Source organism: Haliaeetus albicilla, chromosome 5 (genome assembly GCF_947461875.1).
Source record: "Haliaeetus albicilla chromosome 5, bHalAlb1.1, whole genome shotgun sequence".
NCBI lineage: Eukaryota > Metazoa > Chordata > Aves > Accipitriformes > Accipitridae > Haliaeetus > Haliaeetus albicilla.
Genome location: NC_091487.1, coordinates 34728901 through 34756664, shown reverse-complemented (window position 1 = coordinate 34756664; position 27764 = coordinate 34728901). Strand labels below are relative to the sequence as shown.

General features: G+C 40.8%; 1 protein-coding gene across 7 annotated transcripts in view; it reads left to right on the top strand.

The window, feature by feature from the left end:
• MEIS2 (Meis homeobox 2) overlaps positions 1 to 27764 on the top strand; it is a 174267-nt gene that overhangs the window by 43327 nt on the left and 103176 nt on the right. For all 7 annotated transcript variants that reach the window (XM_069784084.1, XM_069784081.1, XM_069784083.1 and 4 more), the window contains exon 8: positions 9051 to 9196. In XM_069784084.1, coding sequence (XP_069640185.1) covers positions 9051 to 9196 — 146 coding nt within the window. The remainder of the gene's footprint in view (positions 1 to 9050; positions 9197 to 27764) is intronic.

Genomic DNA, 27764 nt, shown 5'->3' with positions numbered 1-27764 from the left:
ACTTACTCCAACAGGGATAGAGAACTAAAAAAAGAAAATGGTCTCTTAAGGAAGATGTGCTTTAGGGAAAAAAAAAAAAAAATTTTGTCTCCTGATTTCTTTAATGACTTGTTATTGTTGTCTCAGCTGTAGCCAAAGTCTGCAGCTGGTATTCTTAACAGAATTACTATGAGAATGCTAAAAATATTTGTCTAAAAATATATTTAAAAAGCAATTTAAAAAGAACTCCATTTAGACTGCAGCACAAGGACATTTTGTGTGACAGCGTTTAGTAGGATGAAAAATTTAAACAGAATAACAGCTATTTACATTTGCACTGCAAAGTAATTACCGAAGCAGACAAAATACTTAAACCTAATTTAATAATGCTTGCCTTCAGCCTAGGTGCCAAAACCTGGGAGTAAACTTCCCGGCTTGTGGGGAGGGGGGGGACTTGAAGTTAAAACCATGTAGAAACAAGTGCATTGAACACTTTCCCGGTGAGGTACAAAGTGAGTTTCACTTTTAAACAGAAGAGCATCATAAATCAGCATAAACCACAAGTTTTAATGCGTATATCTCCTCTGGAATTGTGCAGTGCTTGCAATTCTGTGTGAATAAGACAAGGATCTGGTCTTACACTCCTTACTCAGGCAAAACTGCCACTGACATTAATGATAATTTTGCTTGAATAGAACAAAGTGCTTGATGGCGGTTATGCCAGCATGAGGGGTGCGAGATTAGGATAAACGTGGAAAAAAGTACAACTTCAAATGGCTGTACCTTTGACTTCTGGAGCTAGCATTTCCTCCAACTACAAGGATCTTAATTATAACATTTGCTGGTTCAAAGATTAACATTTAGCATTCTGGGAAAGACTTTCTGGACTTTAGTAACCTGATCGGTACGGTCTCCTTTTGGTCTCTGCCTCTTTCTGGTTCTTTGTATTGCAGGGGAGATGATAGTATCTGGCACATTCCTTGGATGACTTGAAGATAGCAGCCTTCTGTGTTTGGGGCTGAAAGATTGTGAACTCTGTGTTAGCAGAAATGCCACACAGGGGAGGCGAATAGAACATTAAAAAAGCTTTAGCTTTAGGTACTGCAGCGCAAGCAGAGTTGAATTTGAGAGCTGGGACTTAAGTGGACATTTGTCCCTGCTTTCTTCCTTAATAAAATCTGAGTGTTAACTGTGGATAAGGGCATTTGAGAGATCACTAAAAATGAATCATTGAGTGCCCAGAAGAGCTTTATTATGATATACTATGGAGAACTTTAGAATATACCGTGTACTTTTCACGTGCTTATCGGATGCATGTATGAGTGACTATTACAGAAGTAAATTGTTTTGTCCTTTGCTGCAGTAGCAAAATAATTTGCCAGATTAAAATGTCAAAATAAAACTCATCAAAAACTGGATCTGTGTGGTCCTTTCTGGCCCTGTGTTCCCATCTAATTTTCTTTTGCCCCATGAAAGGCTATTGAGCAAAAAAACACAAGCTCCAACCAGCAACGTCTGTTGTGCTTGTGTGTGCGTAATCCATTTAGAAAAACCCTGACACAAATACTAAATCTGGAAAAAATCTCAGTGTAGAAACCCTGACTGGCCAAACTGAGTTTAAAAAAAAAACACTAAATTTTAAAAATCCCCAGACTGATATTGGGTTCCAGGACTGAGTCGTGTAGGTAGAGCCAAGAGAGGTCGCTTAGTTCAGTTTGTTTGCCCCAGTAGCAATTAGATTGAAGGAGTTATTGTGCTCCTGAAGTTCCGCATGGATGTTGCCACTGCCCAGTTAACCAGTGTGAAAATACCATGGAAAATAAATTATTAAACTATACTGTTATTACTAACTTGCCAGCTCCAGAGAAACAAATGCAGCCACATTTACATATGTGTCCATCTGTCTGTTTTTACACTTTATGTCTTCAGCCAGTGGGTGAAATTGTTTTAATCCAAGCTGCAGTCTGATTTTTTTCCTTTTTTTTTTCTTTTTTTTTTCCTGCTGATATTTTTCTGTGTGTGTATGTGATTTGTAGATGGACATGCATATTCTCGATAGTAGCTAGTTCTTAATTGTCCTTTTAAGTAACCTAATCTATCTGGCCACGGTAGTTTTAACTGGAGTAAGCAGCAGAGTTCTCCATGGATAATTTTTGTTAGTTAGCAGATTGTTACCATCTCAATGTTGCTGAAATCCCTAATCTCAGGTCAGCGTGAAGCTGCAGTGGTTACAATCCTGTTGCCTGATGCAGTGTGAATGGAAGTGCTTTCTGTCAGAAACATGTGGTCTCTTCAGTGGAGAGCCTGCGTAAATCCTGTGTAAATAGAGGGAGGCTAACAAAGGATGAGCCCCTGCAGCTCAGAGCATTTGGAGCCATTTGGAGGCTGAATTTGCTAAATGCTGCTTATACCGCCTGAAAAGTTGAAGAGAAAGGAGCATAAAATCCCTTCTTTTTTCTCTTTCTGCTCCTACCCTGGGGGGAGGGTGTTAAGGGCCAGGGAAGCCTGAGGTAAGCCTATGAAGACTGTTTTTTCAGTGCTCTTTTGAGTGTGAAAAAGGTGGCATGGGTCACTGTCCCCTCTTTAATGTCGGAAAACCCACACAGTTAGTAAATGTTGCATGTAAACTAAAGCATTTCATCCCTTCTCCGGCACTCCACGGCAGTGGGCCATGAACTAGTCACTTGAAAATCGCAGAAAAATTTCACTTCAACATGTCCGGACAGTTTAGCACAGCAGGAACGTAAGAGAGATCAGTAATTAGCAGGTTGCTTTACTGTTCCCCTTGTCTGCATTGGAACACTTTTTTCACCTGATGTGAAAAAATGTTGGGTTATAATGAACGAACCACAAACCTACTGGCTGTATGAAGGAGCTTAAAATTTAAACCCGTGTTTATTAGTTTTCTCTTTAAAAAGCTAGAAAAATATGTTGTTGGCTTTTGAATATAACCTCTAAGAATTCTCCAGCCACTTCACAAATAAACACGAGCTTTAAACACAGACAATTAAGGGCACAAAAAAGTCAGTCTTTTTTCTTATTTTGGGGCAGGAAAATAATAAAAGGGGAAATGTGAAACATTACAGATCTGCAAATAATTTTGAAAGAGTTGAATCACCAATTTTATAGCATGCATGGCTATAACAATAACATAGCCGGAATGTCATTCCTACCCTTGAGTAAATAATAAAATATTTGTAAATGCCTTTTTGAAAATACGATAAAATAGTGATTATGGAAAGATGCCTATCCAGAAACAGAAAAGGAAGAGGTTTTTATTCTGTGTCTTGTTGTAAATACACTTCAGATACCAGATACCATGCAACTCCTTAAGCCTTTAGCACATATTGCCAGATGGCAACAGGGACCTGCTCCTGACTGACAAACTATGCTAAAATGTGATCAGAGTAGAATAGCTTTGTAGGTGAGGTCTGAGAGTGGCTAAAGATCTCTTCCTTTTCCTCCTATTTGAATTTAAAGCAGTTATTAATGCCCAGATTGTGTGAAATTTGTACATGCCATCTTTACGGTATCAGCCCAGTGAAATTGCTGGGCTATATTCTGGAAAGCAAAAGACCTTCCAAAAGAACAACAGAGAGAAGGCCAGTTCTTCGTCTCCTCCCTGCTGCTAGAAGGGCAAAAGGATAACATCTGCAGTAAGAGAGACGGTGGTGCGCTGCGTCTGAAGCCTTGTTCCTTCTAGTGCCCAAGCTTTCTTTCTCTCCCAGCTGCTCACCGAAACACGCGACAGCACCACGAGACACACGTGTCTGGTGTCTCGGAGGCGCGAAAGGGGAGGGCACGCAGGGGGCTGCTTACAGCCGCTCACCTGAGGACCCCCCGCTCCAGGACGGGACAAGTGGCGGCTGAGCACGCGGGTCAGCCTTGGGTGCCTGTGCTGGGCCTCAACAGCTTCTGATGGCTCCTCTCCTCCTGCAGTCAAGTAATTCAGCAAAACCAGCACACGTACTAGCAGGGCGCTGCTGACGACGGCACAGCTCTAAGCTGGGGTGCCCACTTGGACTGCTTGTGGTTTTCAAAGTCTGAGTTTGCCACCCATAACCTATCCTAACTCAGTTTCCCTAGGCAGTAAGATGCGCCAGATAAGTATTGCTTCTGTGGTGTGAGGAGACTAAGTCAGCTTCCGTGAACGATGATCGTTGAGAGGAGGAGAAAAAAAACAACCCACAGCCAGCATTTCTTTCAAAAAGCTGTGGTCTGCTGAAGTTGTAAGGCTAAAAGCCTGATGATTTTAATGGAGTGGAATGGAGATAAGGAGTTCTCCTGAAGGGTCTTTGGTTCTGGAACGGACCTTCCCTTTCTGTTAGTCCTCCCTACAGCACAGACTGTCTTATCTCCAAAATGTATTCAAACGCTTCTCTTTCCAGCTTTTTGGCAGTGGTCATTAACCAGATTTTAAGATTTTTCTCTGGTGGCGATGTGGATCACATTACTAAGTTGAACATCCTTATTAATAATGGTTTACAATACTTACATGTCCAGATGGACACATTATAAGTACAAACAAATAATTGCAAATTGCGAATATAAGCTGCATGCAGATTGTCCTCTTTGTTTTGCGTTTATACCTACATATTCTACTCCATCAAAATACTGGGCTCAAAGATTGTAGAGTAGTTTACTTAGGATCAGCATAGTGCACTGCAGCTTTCCTTTTCTGAACCTTTTAGCTTGATTTTCATATTGCTTGCACTATTTTTAGAGAAATGGTGAAGTGTCTTGTTTTCCCCCTGCCTTAGATACCCCTGCTCTTCTCTCTTTTCCTGTAGCATGACAAACCATAAAGCTGTGAGGGACCTCTGATGGTGAAGAAACTCAAACACTGGATCCTGAAATGTATTTTTCCAGAGAGCACTTTTCTTACTGCTCTGCTTGTTATGATGGTAATAGAAACCATTTGAGAGTTTGAATCTGGGCTGTTACCAGGCTTCTGTGCTTTGGCCTGACTGGGTTATCCTTTTCAGTTCTCATTCTGCGTAGATTGGGAATCTCTTATCCATCCTGTTCACAAATGATGAAAGACTAGATAAGCAGCTTCTAAGCAGCGCTTGCTTCATCTCTTGCTGGGTCTTTACTCTGTGAGGAACACAAACAAGGACTAGGGTTGAGATAGTACTGGTAGTGTGGAGGACTGTCAAAGAGGAATTAATTGATACAATAAGGTTGGACAGGACTTCTGTAGGACTGGACTCTGTTTCCCAAAGAGTCCTTAGCTGTATGAGCGAACATTGAGGTCAGCAAGCTAGTCTGTCCAAGGAAATCAGTTTGCAGCAAGTTAAGTTGGAAATTACGGTGCAATGGAAACCCTGCTCTAACTACTTATTCAGTCTTTTTTAAATCAGAGGTAGTGTCATTTGCTTTCAATGCAAAATAATTTATCTTGTGGGAAGAAACCCTCAGCACGTGCTAAGAGTGTTTGCACACAGAGCTAGTGTGGAAGCCTGACTTCCCACTGTGCAAAGAAGACTTGCATCTTCAGCCTCCTCCACAAACCCTTCCCCTAGAAGAGAAGGTCTCTAAGGAACCCCATGTGGGTCACTTTGCAAAGTTTCTTGTAAACTCTCTCCATCTTTTATAGGGGTTATTGAGACTATTACATAGCATTGATATAATCTTAAACAAGCTGGGTAATATGCCTAATTCTCTACTGGCTTGAATCCTGCATAGTCATTGACATCTCCACAAAGAGCGTGCCACTTAAGAATTCTCCACTTTCCTAGAACAGTGATAGGGTTTTGCAATCACTTGTACTCTTTGCACAAGAATAAACGAGTCAACAGTGTGCAAAGCAGGAGAAAGTCACCCTTCATTTCTTTTGCTGCTGTGTAAAAGAGAGAGTCAGTGGGCCAAAATCTAGACTGAGCTTCCCCACTAGAAAATTGGGATAACTATGCTTATATAATTGTAATTTCTATGCAAGTTAGGACTTTACTTTTCTTACAAATTACCACCCAAATCAGGATATGAACAGTTCACCTAAGCAGAATCACTCGTAATGATGATTTAAATGATTGAAATTCGGACTCCTTCATACAGCAGTTAAAAGTATACTCAATCCAGTCTTCAATAGAGTGACTTTCATGTCTGTTCATTTTATTTCACTGTTGATAATTTCTTTTTCTGTGTTTAAAGTAACTCTTGTTTATTTGGATACAGCAAACTAGGATCAGGCCCTCCATATCCAAGAAGTAAATCATTCCATCTTGGAAAAGTCAGTTATGGGCTACTTCTGTGATTTCCTGCCGCTAGAAACTGTATCCACTGATGTAAGCTGTTGTAGTGCTATTAAAGATGTGACAATACAGCTTAACAGGAGTGGGCTTGTAGGTCACCAGGAGCAGCAAATCTCGCTGTATTCATCTTCTGAGGTAATTTGGAGGTACGATATTTGGATTTCCTTTCATGAGGTTACGGAACAGATTAGGGAAGCACTGCCTCTTACCGTTTCAACTGCTGCTTGAGGTGGGAAGGCAGGGAAGCTTTAGCTGAACTTTCATCTCCTGGGCTGCTATTAGCTTTTTAAAACCAGGATATTGGCAACCTCTCCAAAAGGTCTAAACACTGATTTAGCATGTAGGTGACTCCTGCTGAGGATGCTCGCAAACAGGAGAGTATAAATATGCAGAGAAAGAGGAATTTGTTCATACAGAGAGTGAAGCAGTGCTTCTGCGGTGCGGAAGAATGGTGCAGAGCGAAGTTTTACAGCTCCACGCATCCTGTGCATACACACACAGCTTTTACATAAAGAGACAAAGATATCTTTATCTGCACGACAGATAGACAAACAGACTGACTGACTTCAAACTTGCACTTTCAGTAGGGATTTTTCCCCCCCCATCTCCGGGTACTGCTTTTCAAAATTGCCTGAGGCTACAGTACAGCACCTCAGATCCCCAAGGCCCATTGCCTGGCTCCTAATAGCCACTCTCCATCTGTGTCACATGAACAGCTGATGAGATAGCTCCAGTGTCTGTATTTTGGAGAGCATATCCACCCAGGTTAAAATGCTGGGGTTGCCAAGGAGCAGTCAGAAGCCATTAGTGTTTGTGAGAATTTGCCTTGCAGCAGTTCCTTGGCATAGTGGAAAGTGTGTGTGTGTGCGCGCGCGCGCGTGCGTGTGTGTATGAGAGAGAGGGGTAGGGCGGAATATAGCGGGGGGAGAGCGCAAGGGAGAGGAGCTCTTTCTAAATAACCAACATCTTGCAAAAGTGAGCAGTTGGTTACAGCGTTTAGGGCTTCCGTAATCTCTTAGATTAGTTTGCCGTGATTCGACTCTCCTCGCTCTATCGTTAACAGAAACGAACAACAACAACAAAAAAAGAAAAGGAGCATGAGAAAGAGAGCAGCGACTTCAGGGTCTTGCTCTGGTGTTTGGGCAGATGGAAAGGAGCTGCTCTGCCTTGGGGCAGGGTGGTTGTAATGAAGTGGCCTGTCAGTCTGTAAATAGTGAGGGTCATCTCTTCCATGTGATGGAGGGTATCACATTGCAGTGAAAATGGAAATGTCAATAAAATTAATCTGCCAGCTCTTTGCTGTGGCTTTTTCTGTCTCTCCGGTCCAAAAGGGTTGGTTTTTCAGAGGGGAGGCAGTGGAAGAAGGGTGATCTAGCACAGGAGGCAAGATGGAGCTGAAACGCAAGTTTTGAAGCAAATGGACTGTATGTAGCAGCAACGTATTTCGTTTAGTAGCACTACAGAGCTAGACAAGGCTATAGGAATTAGCTCGTGAATCTATAGCATTCCTCAGGAAGCTATGGAGCGTCTAGCTCAGGCTACATTGAGCACAGAGTTTATTGTTTTAGGCTTTCTTGGACAAGGTTTTTACTTAGCATGGGATTTATGGCATTTACTGCTAATGAATGTCTATTCTTAAATTACAAAAACCACCGTCTCAGCACAATTCCCAGATGTCCTTCCAGGACCTCGGCTTCTTAAACACCAGCAGGGAGCATAAACTCTCCACTTCTCTGTTTTCCTCTTTCGTGTGGCTCCGGGCTAATGATGTGTAAGGAAAACACAGCAATCTATAAAGTCTCAGTGCTGTCCCAGTATTCTTCATTTATTTTGCATTTGATTATGCCACAAGTCGGATCTTGTTTCTTTCCTTTTTTTAAAGTTATTAGTTCAAATATTAATGTAGGAATATGGCATATATTGCTGCTCTTGATTGATGCCTTCCCAAAAACAGGAAGACGTGCTCGTATGAATTTTAAGAAAGTAGGGGTCCTGCAATGCCTTGCCAGAAGAGTTTTTCAGATACATAATTTAGATGCCCTCCAGGCAGGCTTTCAAGGCATTTTTGCTGGAGGGCAAGAAAAAATAACTATGACTGTTAAAAGTAAATGATTTTTGCTAATGCACAATTAATGCCAGGGAAAAGCACAGAAGAGAAAGATGTTGATGGAAAGTTCTGATTAAGTGAGAGCTCTACCTTGATGTGCATCTTTTTTTTTTAATGATAATAATCACTGATGCAGAGATGTAGAAGTTTTCATGTCATGCAAATGCTATATGCAGGGTCAAACTAGGTGTACGTGTTTGTGCGTGCGTATGTATGTGTGTTGGGAGGTGATGGTTATGGGGAGGGGCTCATCTGACAGTGTGTTATGTGCACTGAACGGTGACACGGTTACTGCCACCTCTGCAGAGGGCCTTGAATATATAGACTACAGAACATTTAACTTGATTACTTATAGTGCGTATTCAGAATGGTTGTAGGGATGCATTTCCAGTGAATGGGTTTTCTTGTGGCACATTTTCCCACATTGAATCCCATAATTGACGAAGAGCTATTGCACTATGTCAAGCACACAATTATAATTGAATTAATGATATATGCATGTGTGAAACACAAAATTAGTATTTGGAGAGACATGGTTTCTAATTTTTACATATTCGTATCTGCATTCATATATAATGAGAAACTGTATGTGCCTGATCTAGCAAAGCAAAATAAAATTGTGGTAGTGCCTTGGTAATTAATGGTACTTTTTGGCTTTTGTATTTTGTTCACTAAAGGTCTCCTCCTTCCTGTTTTTCTCTTTGTTGTAGGAGATGGTTTAGACAACAGTGTAGCCTCACCTGGTACAGGGGATGACGATGACCCAGACAAGGACAAAAAGCGTCAGAAGAAAAGAGGCATTTTCCCCAAAGTAGCAACAAATATCATGAGAGCGTGGCTTTTCCAGCATCTCACAGTAAGTGGTGCCCAAAACCAAAATAGATTTCTATTCATGTGCCTAATGAGGTTTATTCATTGTTATTAGAAATCAGTTGTCCCCATAATTTTTGGACAATTATTAGGGCTCAGTTATTGTTGCTTTTTTTTTTTTCCCTAGATTTTTTTTCTTGGCTCTTGGAATCATGACAAATCTGAAAGAAACCTATATATATATATATATATATATATGTATATATATACACACATACATGCCCATAGAGAGAGAAAGAGAGAGAGAAAGAGTACAAAGCCGTAGCATGGAACACCACCTACATATAAAGTAACCATTTTTTGCTTTGAACTATTCAAAATGTTCCTAAGGACAAAAAAGGGGGTTTTTTGCTTTAGCATATATAAAGCTCTGCCTTCTGGATTCTTTATCGCTGGCCTCTGTTTACACAAACTTCATATGTATGTGGTGGAAGAGAGCCCCAGTCTGTGTGCGCTGACATACACTGTGGATGTTAGAGAAGTCAAAGCAGCAGCTTGCAAACTTGTCGTTGTTACTTTTTGTGAGAAATATAGAAGGCTTACAGGTTCCCTAATTCTTCAGTTATGTAACAGAGAGAAAAAGCACCTTTTTAGCTTCTCTTCAAGTCCATTATGTTAAAAGCTAGCCATATTCACATTTGGGGAAGAGAGATTAAATACATGAAAAAGCAGTGCTTTCTATGGGCTATCTTTATCCTCCTGCTTGCGATTGGTTTTATGTCTTGGTGTTCTGTTGACTGTTATAGCTTCACTTAGGCATCAAAACATGGTTCCACAGAAAACCTAGTAACACTCTTTGTAGTTTACTTCATGTGGGAAATAATGGAAACTGGTAAAATTATCAATTGATTTTCTTCTTCCTCTCACTGTAAAATTGTTTCTCACTTGATAAGGCTTAAAACGCTAACTGTTATTAACTACCTCTTCTTCTACCAAAGTTTTATAAATTTCCATGGTAGCTGATGTTGGTTACAGTGTAACGATTTCAGGACAAGGTACCCGATTTATTTATGATAGGGACTATCGAACTGCTCTGCTGGCAGCACAGCTAAAGGGGGGAGCGATAGATCCACATTTCTAAACCATCATTTTGATGTAAGGACATTAGTAGCAAACTAAGGTGCATTGATCTGGCCTGTGGGGTCAGGATTAGCTGGAATAGCCAGTGTCTCTGCTGGAGTAGTGGTTATTCCTGCCTCCCAGCTATGGCCATTTCAAAGGTCAGGTGCCCTGTACCCACTTGGCTCAGAGGAATTAGACAGAACATGAGTCTCTGGGCTGATTACTTAACCAAAGACAAAATAATGAGTCCTAAGCAAATACTGACTAATTGAAAGGGCTGTAAATCCATTACATATTGGTCAGGGATAATCAGGAGTATTTAATCACTTTTATCTATTCAGGAGCACTGAAGCTGCAACAGCAAAGCCCTGAACCTTGCCATGTGCTTATTATTCTCATCATTATCAAAATTACTTCACAGCTGTTCTTTGCTACATCACCTCAGCTGGAGATTTACTAACCTGTAAAATGTTTTTAATTTGGAAGTCGAGTGAGTGTGAGTGGAGGGTTTTACATTTAGCTGTAGGGTATCTTTAGAGGAGCAGTACAGGCAGACAGCAAAAAGCAGGACCACAAATAAACCAGTTTGTTTTGTACGTGTCTCTGTGTTAACTCCATTTCCTCTTATGAAATTGGTGGTATCTTGGTTTTTTTCTCCCTGCCTTCCTTTCTCACGTGCTCCTTGAAAGCATTCGACACATGCTTATTAAACAGTCAACTGCCTCTCGCTTCTCTTGAGGAAAGTCCTCCTGGCTTTTTGAAATCCCTTTTCCTTGTTTCCATCCTCTCTCTCCTGACCCTCTCCATCCTGCACGAATTGAGGAAATTTGCCATCACTGGTGAGGATGGCCTCGCAAAAATCAAATTAAATGAACACAAAAAAGCCCCAAACCTTTTACCGTCCAAGCTTTAATGAGTTTGCAGGTGTTGAAAGATTTACTGTGCTGTAATTCTCAGACCTGCAAACTGATAATGGAGACCCCTGACCAGTGCAATGTAAATTCAGAAAGATTCTTGCCATAAACACATGCAGGGAAGGAAGAGAACTCCTTTCTTTTAAAGATCTCGCACTTTTTCTCAAATTAGCTTGTCCATTCAAAGTGCAACACTGGCTGAGCCAGAACGGGGGAATCTGTGATGTACAATTTTATTGTTTCAAGTAAATATCTTTACAATGGCGGTCCATGATTCAATGTACATTCCTTCATTACTACTCTAACCTTATTTCAAATTGGTTTGTTCCTCCTTTGTGCTGTATGACCTGTTCTTGTATTACAATAATCCCCTGATGTACCCTTTTTTCTCTCTCTCTTTTTTTTTTTTAAAAGAAACTAATTGAATTATCTCATTATTTTAATTTGTTAAGCAAATGTATTTTACATCTCAGGATGTGTTCTTAAAGAAGGAGCTGCTTAGGCTTTGCCTGCTGAATGGGCCATTGGTACATTTTGACATTCATGCATTCATTAAGGAGAGGAACATAAAAGAGCTCTGGTTGTATTTTTTTTTCAAACACCCAACCAGCATGGAGCAACTTTTCCATAAGCCACAGGGGTCTCTCTACATATGTTCTCAACTGCAAGCCATTGTCACCTATTCTGAATACCTCAAAAGGACAAATAAAATACTAAAGGCCAACTGTAGCAATTGTTAGCTGTTAGTCTCAATATGACAAAAATCATTAACCTCTGGTTTCCCTGGAAGGACAGGCAGTGGCAGTCCATCTCTTATGTCGTGGATTAAACTTGAAATTCCTTTAGACTGCCAAATTCAAAGAGAGTAACTCAGTTCTGACTAATTGTATTTACTTATGATTTTAAATAAAATGCTATTTTTTTCCTTTATTCAGTCAGTTTGCAAACTCCTAAGGTAGCCGATTTTAAAAACTGAATTGCCTAAGTGGCTTTTTTGAAGAGACAGGCACTTGAACTCTGATGTAGAATGAATGTATCTGACGGGCTGTGTCTTTCAAAACAATTTCTAACCCCTATCACAGCTTCCATTTTGCAGTAACTTTAATTATATTTGAAATAGGATACACATGCATGTTTTTATTGTTGGAAATGAAACGCACGAGTAGGAGCTTCTGTCATGTTCTTGTTCACTTACTGAGCTCTGTCTTACATTTGGAATTACAACAGTACCGGAAGATGAAAGATCTGAGGATGAATTGGTTGGAAATGTGTATGCTTTTTCTGGATAATATCCAGTGTTTAAGAAAGTAGAGGAAATCCTAGTCTGGTAGTATAAGCTTTTCAATAGTACATAAAGATTACGACATCAGAAAGGTAAACCTGACATTAAGACTGTTTTTATTTGAGTTCAAAGGTGGTTAAAGAAAAGAAACAGCAAGAAATCTGACCCAAGCCGAGAGTTTATTCATAGCTTTGGAAAACTCCTTTTCCTCTATGCCAAGGAGTCCTTAGTACACTCAATTAGCCTCTCAGACATCTCTGCTTTCCTCCCTCAAGTGCTCCCCTATTTGCCCTGCAAAGAACATATTTGATCACAAAGTGAAAACAGGAAGTGCTCAAATGTATAGACACCTCTAGCTTACACCAATGTTGAGATTAGGATTTCTTACCAGCAACTATACGGAGCCGGCCCCCCTCCTCCCATGCCCTTTCGAAAGATGGAGGACCTTTAAAATGTATGTACATAATCAGAAGAGAGCAAAGTTATAAAGGAAGTAATTATGCCATTCGATGGGCTTGTACCTCTGGTAGTTCATCCCTTTCTGCAGCGCAGTGTATCAAGGACTACACTTTTGCTACATTCAACGTTTTTTCCCCTTTTACAGAACTGGCAGAACAGGGACACGTTTATTCTTTGACACTTACCGGGAGTGATGCCCTTTGTTAAAATTCTATTTTGGTTGTTTCTTTTGTTACAGTCTGTAAGAAGATGTATATCTTAACTAAAAGTACCAGCTATACCAATGGGAGCCTGCAAACTAAACCTTTTTCATGACTGTGCCAGATTCCCAGCTGATGGTATTTGGGATGGCTCCCCTGAAGTCAGTGGAGTCGAGCTGGGTTTTTTTGCTTTGTTTGCTAGCTGAAGTTCTGTCTCCTAACATTTGTTTGAACAGTGTCATTTTAGCCTGATTTCCACAATCTTCTGGCTGAAAATCTTGCTCTTTACACAGTCTCTTGTAGAGTAGATTTTGGTTTCATCGACTTCAGTGTCAAGCTAGAGTAAGTTCTGCTGGAATGTGTTGAAATGAACCAGCCACAGCTTTTGTACTTACCCGAGTTAGTTTTCCTAACTTGCCATATTCAGATGGTCAGACTGGATAATATCAATAGTTGAAACAGACTTTTTTTTCTGTATTTATGTAGGTATACCTGAGAATATTATGTCTCTCTATTGTATTTTGATGAATGGCTTACCTACCAGGTCTTTTAAGAAAGGGCAGCTATTTTATTTATTCATTCTAGAGATTCTAGAGATGAATGTCATCCACCAAAGCCAATCTTGGAGCAAGCTTTCAAAACAGTTGAAACCATCCCACCTTCATAAATATCTCCTCCCACATGGTGACTTTAGGAACAATACCTAAGGGAGGTTTAGGAACATAGCTGGCTATTGCACTCCACACTGAACAGCTTACTTTTGTATCAAGCAGTAGAAGAACAGATTTCCTCAGAGTCCTGATCCAGGAGAAGGATTCTTCACATTGCTGTTTTTGCTGTACTTCAAAAAAACAAAACTGAAAATACAACAGACCTTTGTCCAGTTAAAATGGTGACAAGAAGGCTGGGCGACTGAACAAAACACAGGAATGTGAAGACATTCTGGTGAGTTTTAGTGCTTGTGTTGGATCGCATTGTAACGTGCTATACGCTCCCAGGGTACACTGAGGAGACGGACTATGTCCTCCGATTCTCCTGTAAAACAACCTGCCTGTAGGTTCGCGTGGCTGCCATTTCTGCTTCAGCGCACCACCTAGTCAGGGAGTTGGAGGAACCTGAAGTACAGTTTTATTCCAGGTCTGCTTTTTAGGCAGGGCTGACGGTGTGCTGAGTTTGCAGCCAAGGAATAAGTTGCCTGCTGGGGTAGGACAGACCTCTCGGGCTGTAGAAACACCACCCAGCTGGAAGCTCGACCAGCAAAATAAAGTTGCACTCGTTTTTCAGCTGGGTAAACTTTGTGAGGAGAGGTTAAATGGTTTCATCCTAGTGTTAAAGAAAAATCAGTACCTGAATGTTGAACTCCTATGACCTGCGGTCACCTCGAGGTGATGGAACCATGTGTCTTTGTACCCCAAAGCTGCTCTGGTCACTCTCCAGAAGAGCTGGCGGCTGCCGTTAGCGTTTGTTGTTATTGCCGGTGGTAGCGTAGCCCTGCCTAATGTCACCGGCATCCCCCGCCTGTCCTGCCTGCCTGCGCTACGGCGTCACCAGCCGGGACAGAATAAAACTGGAAATCTTTCTCAAAATGCCACTTCTGATCCCAGGCTGAAGGGTTTCATGCTCCAAGTTCTCCTAGTCCTTGCCCACAAAATCAGTCCCAAAGATTTAGTGACAGACCGAACGTTCATATACCTTTTAAATGCCACAATCGTAAAAGAAAAGAGCTGCAACGGGGTGGGGGTGGGGCTTTGTTTGTTTTAAAAATGGAATCTGAGATTAGATCTGACATTTCTACATCCACCCCCTACAGAAGAGGGAACCCGAGGTCATGGGGTGTGTGGGCCTCAAAAGCTAGCTTTGTCTGGGAGTGGTTAATCTAATCATTGTTACATAGACATCTGTTATTTCTTCTGAAAAATTGATGCTTTTGTGACACAATGATCCATCTATTTAGTACAACAGCCTGAGTAATTAAATTAAAAAAAGAATATTTTTGCGGGAGCATGTATTATAAAACTGTCATACCTCCTCGTACCAGCGAAAAGGCTGGAGAGAGAGAGAGGGAGAGGGAGAGGAGTGCTTTAAGCCCTGCATTGTTTTCTGCTGGCTGGAGGAAAACATCTGTGAATTGTTTGAACTGAACCTTAGCAGGGACTGTCTGAATCTGTGTCATCTCTGTTTAATTTCAGGAAATGATGTCACAGCGCATTAAATAACAATGCTGCGTGATTTATTTTTACTTGTACATGCTGTCCTAAGCATTTTGGTTACATGGCAGTGTTTCCAATTAAGTGCAAGCTTTCGGTTTTAAAAAATATACTCAGTAATGCTTTTGGGGGGGGGCGTGGGTATGGGGAGGCTGGGTATTTTAGGGGGTCACCAAGGTTCAGGGCTGTCGGAGGGCTCTGGGCCCATTTGTCATGTGCTTATTTGTAGTTGGGACTGGATGTCAGCGCTCTCGTCACCCATGGCAACCTCCAGGACCGTGGGTTTGTTACAAAGCCTGTCTGGGGGAGAAAAAAACCTAAATATTCCGAACCGATCCGTCAAAAGACCTATTAGATAGTTATAGCCGGGCCTGCGTACTGTAGCTTCTGCCTCGATCAAACTTTCTGCACTCCCCCTTCTTCTGCAGAAGAATAGAGGACATAAGTCAATTCTGTCTGCCATCTGTCGCCTCTCTCCCCGCTCCTCAAATTAAAGAGACAGTCCGATATTTAAATAATCAGATACAATCACAGGAAGCCCGCCTGGAAATTGTTACATGTGCGTTCGGTTTGGTTTTTTTTTTTTTTACTTCTCGTTTTATTTTGAAGGGGCGATCTTTATTGTACTTCTTTGGAGATCAAAATATGTTGTGTGTTTCAGCTTCAAAAATAGCATTCTGAGAAATACTGGATTTGCAGTGTCACTGAGTTGTTAACTAATAAGATTCCGAGTTATATATAGGGTGAAATTCACACACACGCATACACTGCCCCCCCCCCCCCCCCCAAAACAATCCCCGAATTGCGAATCCTGCAAGGGACGAGCAAATGAAAGGCAGCACCCTTCCCCTCCGGCTCTCCCTTCCCCTTCGTCCCCTTTCCCTCCCTGAATCCCTGGCAGGCTGCAGGGCTGCAGCAAAGTCCTTTCATGGTGCTACCAGGACGATTAGGTCTACCTAATGGTCCTTTTCCAGGCCTGCTATAGTAGTTTTTCATACCACCCCGTCTGATGTTAGCTAGTTATGCTTTACCTTCACCTCTCCTTCTTTTTTGTTTCACCACCCTGCTGGTTTTTGCCTCCTCCTCCTCATCATCAACACAATGTGTCAGGACTGCAGCGAGGTGAATTTCATTCATGTGGCATATGAGGTCAGCCACTGCCAAACCATCAGATAACATGGCTAGATGTTACTTCCCAATTTAATATTTTACCTGCCATTTTCAAACAGGGAATTACTGAGACCAGAGCGTAACGAGAAATGTGCATGATTTTAGTTGAGGCTTGATTAAAAAACCTCAACTGAGCAAGCTGAATATGGCCTAGCAAAAGATAGTATCAGCCACTGGTGTTTTCTGGTTGTTATTGTCAGATCACAAGGCTTTGCAGTGTCGGTATAGGAATTAAGTGAAAAGAAAAGAAGAAAGAATACCAAAGTCCAGGTAATGAATTCCTTGAAGTAATTGAAACAAGGAAGTAGTGACAAGAATTCATTTATATAGAGTTGTGGCTTCGAGGCTCGCAAAGTAAAAGGGGATTTAACTGAAGCATATGCAAATACAAATAGTGTTTAAACACTCCAAGAACGTCGCACTAATAAATGTTGTGCACTGCGGCCTTTGAAAATCAAGATCACAGTCAACTAGAGGTGAGAATTCTTTTGAGTATCTTCAAGTTCCACTACCTGAAAGAGTTGTCATCAGAAAACTCATAGTTCCTCCCTTTCTCTGTAGTGTGTACAGATTGGTATATGTATATATAAAATGTATTTTCAGGGAAAAAACAATTGCTGTTGTTTGTGCAAAGTGATACTGCCTCTCAGTTTTGCCTCAGGACATGTTTATTTAAGACCTTCCTTTCAAGACCCATGAGCAAAGTCATTGGTTCAAAGTTTTCTCTAAAATTAGAGTTATACTGTAAAAAAAAAAAAAAGCATGTTTCTGGCAACAGTTCCACAACTGCTAAGAAATGGAGATGTCAGTTCTTATTGTTGCCTAATGAAGAGAGTAGTTTATGGCAGACAATATTACTTGTGGCGTTGTGGAGTTTGCCTTGAGTTAGGATACTTAGAATACCATGCATTACATATTTTAGAGTTGATTGGCAGTAGTCGTTTGTAGTATCCAAAGCAATCATTGGCATCTTTAAAGATTTATTATTGTCTTTAAGCATAATGGCAATACAGTTTTCATGCTTTTACATTTGCTATTTTTATTTTTAACTGCTAGCCCCAAATCTGCCAGAACTAATTTCAGTTGTTTTGTCTAATACTGGATGATAGGTTGTCAACTCACTGTATAATGCGGTAAAGATTTTTTTAAATCTTGGGTTTACCTTTCTATGATGGCAGTTCAAAACATGTATTTTATTTGTAGCTGTTGACTACTTATGTCCATAAAATGTTTAACATCTCATGACATACTCTTACAATCTCAGCACAATGAATCAGAGTAGCCAAGTAAACAGCAGCAAATATTTTAGTTTAATATTTAAAAAAAATCTGCATATATTAATTTGTTTAATGCTATAGAAATTTGGCTATCATCTGGATCAAGCTTTTATTTGGTCTGAGGTACCTTTCAAAGTGGCAGCTTGATATTCTAAAGTGGATATACTGTGGAAATACTATCTGACTAAACTGCATAGCAATGGGAAAGCTCCTGTTCACTTTCTTAATGTATACTAAGTATATAAAAGGAGTAGGTTTTTGTAAGATCATGGCCTGGTCTAGACTACTTTGAAGCTTGTTATGCCAATTAAAAAAAACCCCAAAGATGATATAAGCTGCATTATTAGTTCATATGCTGTGAATGTATGTGGATCTTTATAAAAGCGGTTCTCTTTCCTCCCAGGTAAGGTAAAAAATGCAGGTTTAATTTCCCTGTGCTCAAATATTTGCAGGTAATTTACAGATTAGTGCCTAACAGTGTGTACCTCTCAGTCCTGCTTCCATTAATTCCAGTGGAACTCTGATCCCTTTGAAAAAGCCGGACAAGATGAAGCAGTGAAATCATAAATGGGAGGCAGACAAACCCACACAATTTTGTGTCTTAATAAGCATTAAACACTGTAGCCACTTTATCCACAAATTATGCTTAACAAGTCTTTCAAGGATCCCCTATTTTATGATAGAAAGACAAGTTTCTTGAGTGCTCAGCTATTTGTCAGGTTCTCTTGTGGCTGAACCTTCACTGCTGTCCCCAGGATGCGTCAGCACAAGTGAGCTCTGGCAGGCGCGGGGAGATTGCAGTTGTGTTTCTAGCTGTGACCATGGCAAGACACTGTGCCTCAGTTTCCCTGTTTAAACAGTATGGCATAATGATGGTGGCTGCTTTTTGGAGTGCTTTTGATATTTACAGATGAAAAACGCTGCGTGAGACCTGTGTCTTATACTTAGCATCAGCTGAATTACAGAGGCCTGCACTTCTGATGTGGTTTTGTCCTGCTGCTGAGCTAGCACGACAGTCAGGCTATGCTTGTACAAATACTTGAACTTCTGTAGACTTTGAAAGTTCAGGAAGATTTTCCCTTTATGAGGGAGCATTGAATATAAAATTAAGCGTTATGTTCCTTCTGGTCTACACTGAAGATGACAGCATTTGATTGCTGCAAGCTACTTTAGATCAAGTGGCTCGGGGTTCATTTATTTTTGTTTTTCAGGTCCTTTCCGTCCTGCTGACCTGAAGTGGTGATTATTGCATGCAAATGGTATCAAATATCTTTCCCAGACAGCAGCAAGAGAAAGAACCTTAGGCATCAACTGCTGGCCCAGGGGCAAGAGTCAGAATAAAGGGAGTGCAGCAGTATTAACAAATGCATCTTTGTACTTCAAGAAGTCACTAGTGGCTATTCCCCTCCTCAACAGCCCAGGGAGTTTCCTAATGTGAAATAGGGCTTTGGCAGCTTTCCAGCCAGACCTGGTCCTTCTGCTGCCTCTTTTGATTCATCCAGGTGCTTCCCACTTCTGCATCCCACTTGTGCTTGAATGAAGAAATGGGGAGCAGGAGGGTGACCTAGAGCAAAGAGTAAGGGACAGAAAGGCTACCACAAAGTCCCTAATTCATGTTGGGAAGCTCCCTGCCTACTGAGGAGCACAGGCAGAGAGCTGACAGCTGTTTTGATAGTCCACAAATGGACTACTCAGGGATATAGAATGTGAATAGTGAGAAGGGTCATGATATGTGTGATAACAACAGGAATAAGGAGCATTATGTGGTCAGAAAAGTGACGTGTGGATTTGGGGGGAGTCAGCAAAGGGATGGTGCATGGGAACACATAGGTGCATAGGAAAGGTGGCATTCCTAAATTGCAAGGGAAGTTGGTTAATTTGAGGGATCACTTCAAAATCTAGATGTTTAAAGGGTGCTTTAATTTCAACTATAAAGGGGTATTCTGATGATCTCTTTCAGATATAAAGTAGGAAATGAAATGGAAACATACACAAAACCAGGTCAATTGTTGTAACAACAAAAAAGGGGAAAATAATTTAATTTACTTCTCCCTTCCACCCTCCTTTACTGTTTCGGCAGACTATTCCAAGAGTTGTGTTCTTGGTCTGTCTCTTCTCAATTCTGTTTCTTCCAGTTCCACGTGGACACCTTACTGCATGAACTAACATCTCTTAGGAAAGGGAGGTGCTTCCTGAGTTGGTATGAACTTCTCTGTGGATGGTGGGATGAGCTGCAGAGTTTTAGGACAATCCTAAGAAGCCCACGTTGTTCCATATAGCATGGCTACTTACATCTCAATTTTAAACAGCCTACTTTGTATGTATATGTGGTATGGTGGCCATTAAATGCCAAGCAAACACTTCTCAGACCAGAAAAATCCCACTATTTGGTGCATATCTACCCTAGGCATTTGCAGACAATTCACTGCTATAATTAATCTTAGCTGTCCTGGCTCTGTGAAACATGAACTTATATCCCACAATGCTCTTGGATGCAAACAAACTTGAGAGAAAAAAAGGCTTTTGCCTCTTTCTCTCTCTTTTCTTCCCCCAAAGCTGTCCATTTAGAGAGCAATAATGCTTGCAAAGGAGATGAAATCCCACTATGAACCAGTGCAAAACTATATGTCCAGCAGGAAAATAAAATGTCTACAAAATCCAAGGCTGTGGTGTTTTGCCAGCATGGGTACGAATAAATGTAACCCTAGAACTGTTAAACTATCCCGAGTTTAGCTCCTGGGATCTGAATCCTACTCAAAGCCCCAGCTGAAAATACGTGATACTGCGCTCTCCAACTCGGTAATGCTGTAACATGCTCTGCTGCCTCCCGAACAAGTGCTGCGGCAAACTTCTTGCTGAGACTGAAAACCCTTTCAAACAAGGCCTAGGGGCTCATGAGCTTTCTACTCAGTGCCCTGTAGGCTCACTCTGCGAAAAGGTATCTCGCCTAAAAGAGGCCAAATATCACACAGCCGAGCTGGTGGGAAATTCAAACTGTTCTAAGCAAAGAAGTCAATAGAGCTGCTGTAGTGAAAGGTAACGTTCAGAGTGAGATCACCGTGTTATGATCTCATGCTGAACATCAGGACTGGTTTTTTTCTTGATGATTATGAAACTAGCCTGAGGCCAGTCTGGTGAGAGTCTAAGAAAGATATAGAAGGATGTTTGGAGAGCCTGGATTATCAGGGCCCTTATTCCCCAAAAAAGTGTAACAGAGGCTGAAAGAAGATGAGAGAAACGAGAGCTGTATTGTTCTTTCCCGCGCTCTCCCCATCCATCCCAAAAATGTAAGATCTAGCCATAGATGCAGAATGCACGTACTGAATCGGTGAATAAGCACAGGCTACAAACAGACAAGAGAAGAAATTACTGAGGGGGAACAAAACGCCTTGCAGGAATAATGGAATTCAACAACCAAAAAAAACCCCAGTTGTTGAGACTGTAGAACAATCTGTGGAAGTGCCTTTGCTTAGCACTTTTAAAACTAGACTCCAAAAAAACATTTGAAGAAATACTGCTGAGAAACATCTTGCATTCCTGGGGTTACAATAAAGTAGTGCTGCCTGAAGCATTTCTCATATTTCCATGTTTTCTTATTAATGATTAAAACCTGAAAAATATCTTTAAATTAGAGCTGTTTTCAGAAGGAAACCTTCCCAAATTTGGCTTCCTTCAGGTTTAAGTTTTTGTTGTATTTGTTTCAACTTTTAAAATGACATTTCATTTATCTGTCAGCGGAAAAATTGTTGCAAAATTAACTTACAAAGTCAAACTAGAAATGGGCTTGAGACCCAAAATGAAGACTTAAGCTTAAGAGAAATATTTAATTACTGTTCCTTCAGGCATTGGGAGTTTGAGTGGATGCTGAAGGTCAGCCAGGCTTGGGCTCTGTCAGACCAACAAAGGAAGAGAATTAGTATTGAGGACCGTATGTTAAAAACACCTCCCTTTCATACATTCAGAGACAGAGACTGTGTCACGATACGTACGCTGCTCTCCATTCACAGCATGTGAAGTTTCACAAATATCTGGGGAAGGTATAGGTCTGAACAGCCCTTACCCAGCTCAGCGTTCCCCAATATTTCTGACATCTGCTCCAACATTAGCTCTATGAAAAGTCAACCCAAACCACCAAAAGTTGTTTGAGCATTCAAAATCCACGTTGATTTTTAAGGACATGGATCCAATGCAAATTTAATGCAAAATGAGGCTGATTATGGATTTACACAGAAATCTGAATGCCGAAACAGGTGAAAAACATGTCTTTTTCACCTGTTTTTCACTTACAGACTTTTATGGCAATTTGACTCCAGGATTCAAAACAAAGCTTGGGCCCTCAGAGAGGTAGAATGACCCCAAGAAAATATTGACTGAGTGCCTGCTGACTCAAACTGCTGAATTTCACACATAGCTTTCCTCAAAAGCATCAAGAAGAAAGAGATTGCATTTTGAATTTAAAATGAAATTTTGCTCTTGAGCAGTACTTTATAATAATGTAACTGTGGGGTTCCATGTTTGTCTCAATGACTTCCAGATCAAATGAGCTTAGTTTGCATGGCAGAAAAATGCCTTTTTTTTTTTTTTTTTTTTTCATTCCTCATTGCCAGAATTACAAATTTAGCCTGGGATCTGAGATCCAAGTTGGATTCTTTCTGGCTCATTTATTGGCAGTCACAAGGATTATACAATAAGAGTAATGTTGCAATTACAATAGTAAATCTATGCAATTACAATAATAAATAGACGATGGAGTGGCCAGAATAAAGTCCAGTTTTCTTGCCTATAGCTAGGCTGGCTTTACGAAGAAAAATAGCACAAACTTCTATTATGGTTTGAAGTCAATGGCATTTTTTGTCAGCAGAGAATCAAATGCAATTCAGACACACAGGGACATAAATCTGTTCAGTAAGTCAGTCACTTTTCAGAACACCGCTGCTTAGTTTTGTTAGTATTTTCTCTTTGGGGGGATTTTTTTCTGTTTGGCTCAACATAGCCTTGTGAGTCAGGGCCTGTTTGGAAGATTTTTAAAGAAGTGAAGTGACAGGTCAAAGATCTCTTTTTCTCCTTCTTAATTACTCTTCCCAGGAATGGGCTTGTGTATCCATTTTAAAGATGCCATTGGCATGAAGTGCCTTTTGTAGGATTTTGTTATACAGTTCAGAAGTTACCTGCGTGAGAAAAGAGAGCAGGAGCTTTCTGTGGCTGCATGTTGAAATCCTCCTAGCTGCAAAAGCAGTGAGTGCTGACCTTTGCTCTCTGAACAGGGAGTCTTCTGGCATGGAGCTGAGTTTTCCTACTGCTATTCAGAACTGTAAATAATGTTAGTACACCCTGAATTCAGTGCATGCAGCACTTTACATTACTATTGTGTATCTTAAAATAAACAACATTGCAAGCTGTTTATTTTGGTGTTACTATGTATGCATTTTTTAAACAGTGGTTACTTAAACAAATGTCTCTGTTCCCACAGCACTTAAAAGCTGCTGTTTGCTCATTGTGGTTTTTGGGTTTTGTCACTTTTGTTTTGATTATTTCTGAAAATCACACTCGAGGATACAGAAGACAGGAGTAAGTTGTACTTGATCCAAACAAATGCTTCATGTCACAGCTTTTTCTTTATGCCAGCTTTTCCCATGTTCCTAGCAGAAATAATAATTTTGGTTTAGATCAGACTTACGGATCACCAGTATTCCAGATTGGATCAGGTTGTCCTGAAATGCATTTCTGCAGGCCAGTCAGGCCAGCATTTGTTATCAGAATTTGACCCTGAGACAGAAAATTGGTTTAATAACATTAGTACTGACTATTTATTTATTGCTCAGCAAAACAAGAGGTGCAGGAGATGAAAGCGTAGGGAATTGAGAGTTTCCACATCTCCTTTCCCCCTCTCTCATCAGTCTTCATTCACCCACCCCAGAATCCTCAAGTGCCATGCAAACTTCTGCGGCTGGAAATGCTGCTAAGAGATTGATGGGAAGGCCGTTCTCGAAGGCATCAACCTTTCTGAGCCATATTGCCATAGCCGTGTGGCCCTCTACCGAGCCAGGGAACTCAGAGGACACTTGCTGGTCTGTCACCGTTCTGCTAGGGGGCTGTGTGCCCTGCACTGGTTTTTCATCTTTAGTGGTGAGCTTTCAGTGTTAGCTCTGCTTCTTGCTATGCTGGGTACACTATTCACAGATCTTGGTGTATTTGGCTAAATCTCAGTGAAAGGTTTAGGAACAAACTTGTTATTTCTCCCTCCGCTCACTCTCCCCACCTTTAGAAAAAGTGGCTATGGTACCGCACGATTGTGATAGTTATTCTATAGATGTTCTATTCCACTTTGCCAATTTTTCCTAGGCCATCTTCAATTAGTCCTTTATGCTGGGAAAGAAAAATTCTTATCTGAGTCTGTGCAATTGTGTCTTAAGGGGCTAAGTCAGAGGGCTTCTCTGTGTGGATGTTGCTCCTTATAAGGAGCACTGAGGACAGCGAGGCAAGGCCACCATCTCTTCTTTATTAGCAGAGCCACTGCGATAGGTTGGGAGGTGTTTGTTGTTAAAAGCAGGTTGTCATCTTACCCCCTTCTGCCACTCATTTCTGAGTGAAAAGGAGTGGCTGGGCAGTCATGAAAGCGCTGGGGTGATTCCTGTATAGAAAAGGTTTAGCAACAGTGCTCCAACAAACCTGGGAGCCGGTCCTAAATGGTAGTAGGTACTGAACAGGTCCCCAGCTGGCCCTGGGGTCAGAAAGCCACAAGCAGAAGCCTTTGGTTTCCTCATGCTTGGACACAGCTGAGAACTGAGCCCGAATTATTCATTTGTAGAACTTGTAAAGGCTGGCTGTCTTTTTGCAACAGAAAGTAATCTCTTCACTCAACTGCTAATTGCCCCATGATTTTAATCAAGCAAGATTCTTAGATAAGGAAAATTAGTGTTTGAGAAAAATTGTGAGTGCAGTTCTTTTCCAACTTGTGTTGACTATAAACCAGTTTGTCCTCCTTAATTATGGTCTTCAAAGATAAACAGGTTGAAGGGAGTGTCACAGTCTTTGGCACAAATACAGCATATTTCAGTGATTTGTTGAGCAAGTTGTGTGTTTTTGAGAAAGAAAGAAAAAGTTGCTTGTCTTTTGTAATGTAGTTAAGATTTATTATTTTTTATTTATAGCTCATCAGGTGTTGATTTTCAGCATTGTGTATACACTCCTTTGCCTCTGGACTTCAATGCACTGGATAACGCCTGCTCTCTCGGTAGAACTAACTGTGTGACAATTAAGGATGAGAGGAGCATTAGATAAAGACAACTGGCCAACAGCAGAGCTCTTGGGCTATGTCATTCTAACTCCTGAGGGAGGACAGTACAATATACCAGTGTTCCCCAGCCTTCCTATTCACCCCTAACCTTTTCATCTAATTTTTGGTTTGTTTGGGTTTTTTTTTTCCTTTTCACCTGCTGATTATTTTTCTCTTAATCAACCCTACCACAAGTCTTCCAGGTCTTACTCTTCTGCGGCTTCTTTCACTGAGATATGGATTAAATCTGCTGCAATGCTAATATATACATTTAAAATAGTTTTGCATACGTTTTTCAGTGTAAATACTATACCAACACACTAATTTGTGACTGAGATTACTGACATAATTTACATCTGTAGGTGAACATTCCCCCTCTTCTGAGAGACAGAAGATGGCAGAATTATTAGCATTTTTTAAATGCTGTTAACAGAAATGAAAACCACTTAGCAGCAGAAAAGTTTTGTGAGAAGGAGCAGGTAATATTAAATATTTTAAAAGCTTTTTAACATATGCTTTTGTCTTGGTTTTGACTAAATAAACTCTGCTCTATTGGCCAGACCAATGGCCCACTGAGCCAGATAAGGGTCAGCAGTGGGTGGTGACAGGGCCAAGAAATGATGCAAGTACAGGACAATCCCAGAAGGCCTAGTGTGTCCTCCAAGCTTCTGGTGGGCAGAATTTTAAAGAGTCTCTGAGTTGGAAGTTTATATCCAGACCGTAACATTTAAGAGCCATTGATGCATCTACATTTTCTTTTGGGGCTTGCTATGGACCAAACCATATATTCATCAGCTACAGCTGGAACAGCTTAATTTCGGATTATTTGAATCTTGGGAGACGTTTGGTCAAATATTTTCTGATATGGAATGAGGCATTTGAATAAGCTTCACATTTCTTAACGTGTGGACCTAAGTTTCTAAACTGTAATTAAAAAAAAAAAAAAAGAGAGAACAAGGGTATTAGTTTACACTTGGTTTAAAATTAAACCCACTTTCTGTCATGTAGCAACAGTAAAATCTTAGCAGCCCTGCAGTTTTCTTAGAAATTTTCGTGAAGTGTTGGGAGAATATTTTCTTCTTCATTTGGAGGGAACCCTGATTATACCTCTAACACCAGTCCAGGTCTTTTCAGTATCCCATTCTCCATCACTCTGATCCTGTTCTTCACATGATTGGCTCTGGCAAAATAAAACACTGATCAGCCCATGCATTTGGTAGCCCGCTTTTAAATAAATAACCCCACTGTGTTCTGGTTGAAAGCAGTCACACAGTTTTGACATAACCTAATCATGTGCAAAGCTGAACCTTTAGTAGCTAGTTCTTGCAGGCATTTTTTTTTCCCTTTTTTTCCTCTCTTCTTCTTCACATGGCCCCTTTAGAGCTGCTGGAGGGCGTTGTTGAGAAGTTGCTACCGTTGATACAGTTGCTATTAATCACAGTCTGCCATGTTGTGACGCAGGTTCTAATAACATCCCATTGAGCTGCCGTTGTATGCTGGAGGCTTACCAACAGCACTAGGCCTTTGATATTCATCTCACACCAGGATAAAGAAAATGTAGAGTTTAAAAAAAAAACTGCAAATAGGCAAAGAACAAAAAAAGGGGGAAAACAGCAAAATCAAAAACAGACACGCTTTCTGTGTGCTGCTTCGTTTACCATGGGAGCAGCAAAGCTATAAATCTCTGCTGTGTTGTTTGAAAATTGAACATGAGGCTGCTAAATTTATCATTCATTCTTTGTTGTTTCTGGGTAGTAGCTGCCTGACTTGGCTGACTTTGGTTTCTGTCCCCTCCTCAATAACAATTTTTGTTGTCGTCGTTGCTTCAATACATTACACACACAAATCAAAATTTTACTGGATCAAAGAATATTGGAGGATTTAGTAAAGTGCTCATAAAGGGGAGGAGGAACAAATTTGCTGCATGTTACATATCATGCTTCCTTGGCAACTGATTCCCTCACATTCATAATTACAGGAACATAATTTTTAAAAAGCAGCACGGGCGGGGGGAGGGAGAGGGAACACTTCCTTTGGTTAAAGGCATTCACAATTTTTAAAAAATGGGAGTCTTTGAAAATTGAAAAAAAAAAAGTTCACCCATATGCTCTGTAAAGATTAAACCTGGAGCTGGATAGAACCGCACAATCACCTTCTTTTGTTAGCACTTCTTGTCCATGTTGAACTGCAAAGAAAAAAAGGTGGAAAGCAAGCCTGCTACAGATGTGACTAGCTATGAATATTCATGAATGCCATTGCTCCTCCTTTTCTACTGGCATCTCCCTCTCCCTCTCTTTTTTCCTCTTCTCCTTTCCATTCCCTTTCCTTCCTCAAGACTGAACAAGACTGCAGTTTTATTTCGGTAACAGCCCAGTGCGATACAGTTATCAGCAGCCTCAGAAGCCTTTTATTTCCATTAAAAAAAAAACAAAGGAAAAAAAGAAAAAAATTGTAATTATCCACAGTTTTATGAATCCACCTCCCCTTAATGTTCATTATTTAAACCAGCAGCAATTACAAGTTCAAAGGGGTTTAGAGGGCCAGCAACCCGCATAATCACTGCCAAATTAAGCGGGACTCATTCGTCACAGAAGAGTACACTCTGAGCAGTGAATCATGCATGCAGTGACAGGCACTGATTTACATAAAGACGAAATCTGTGCCCTCTAGGGCTGAGCGTTACTTTATCTCAGTGGCCCTGTGATAT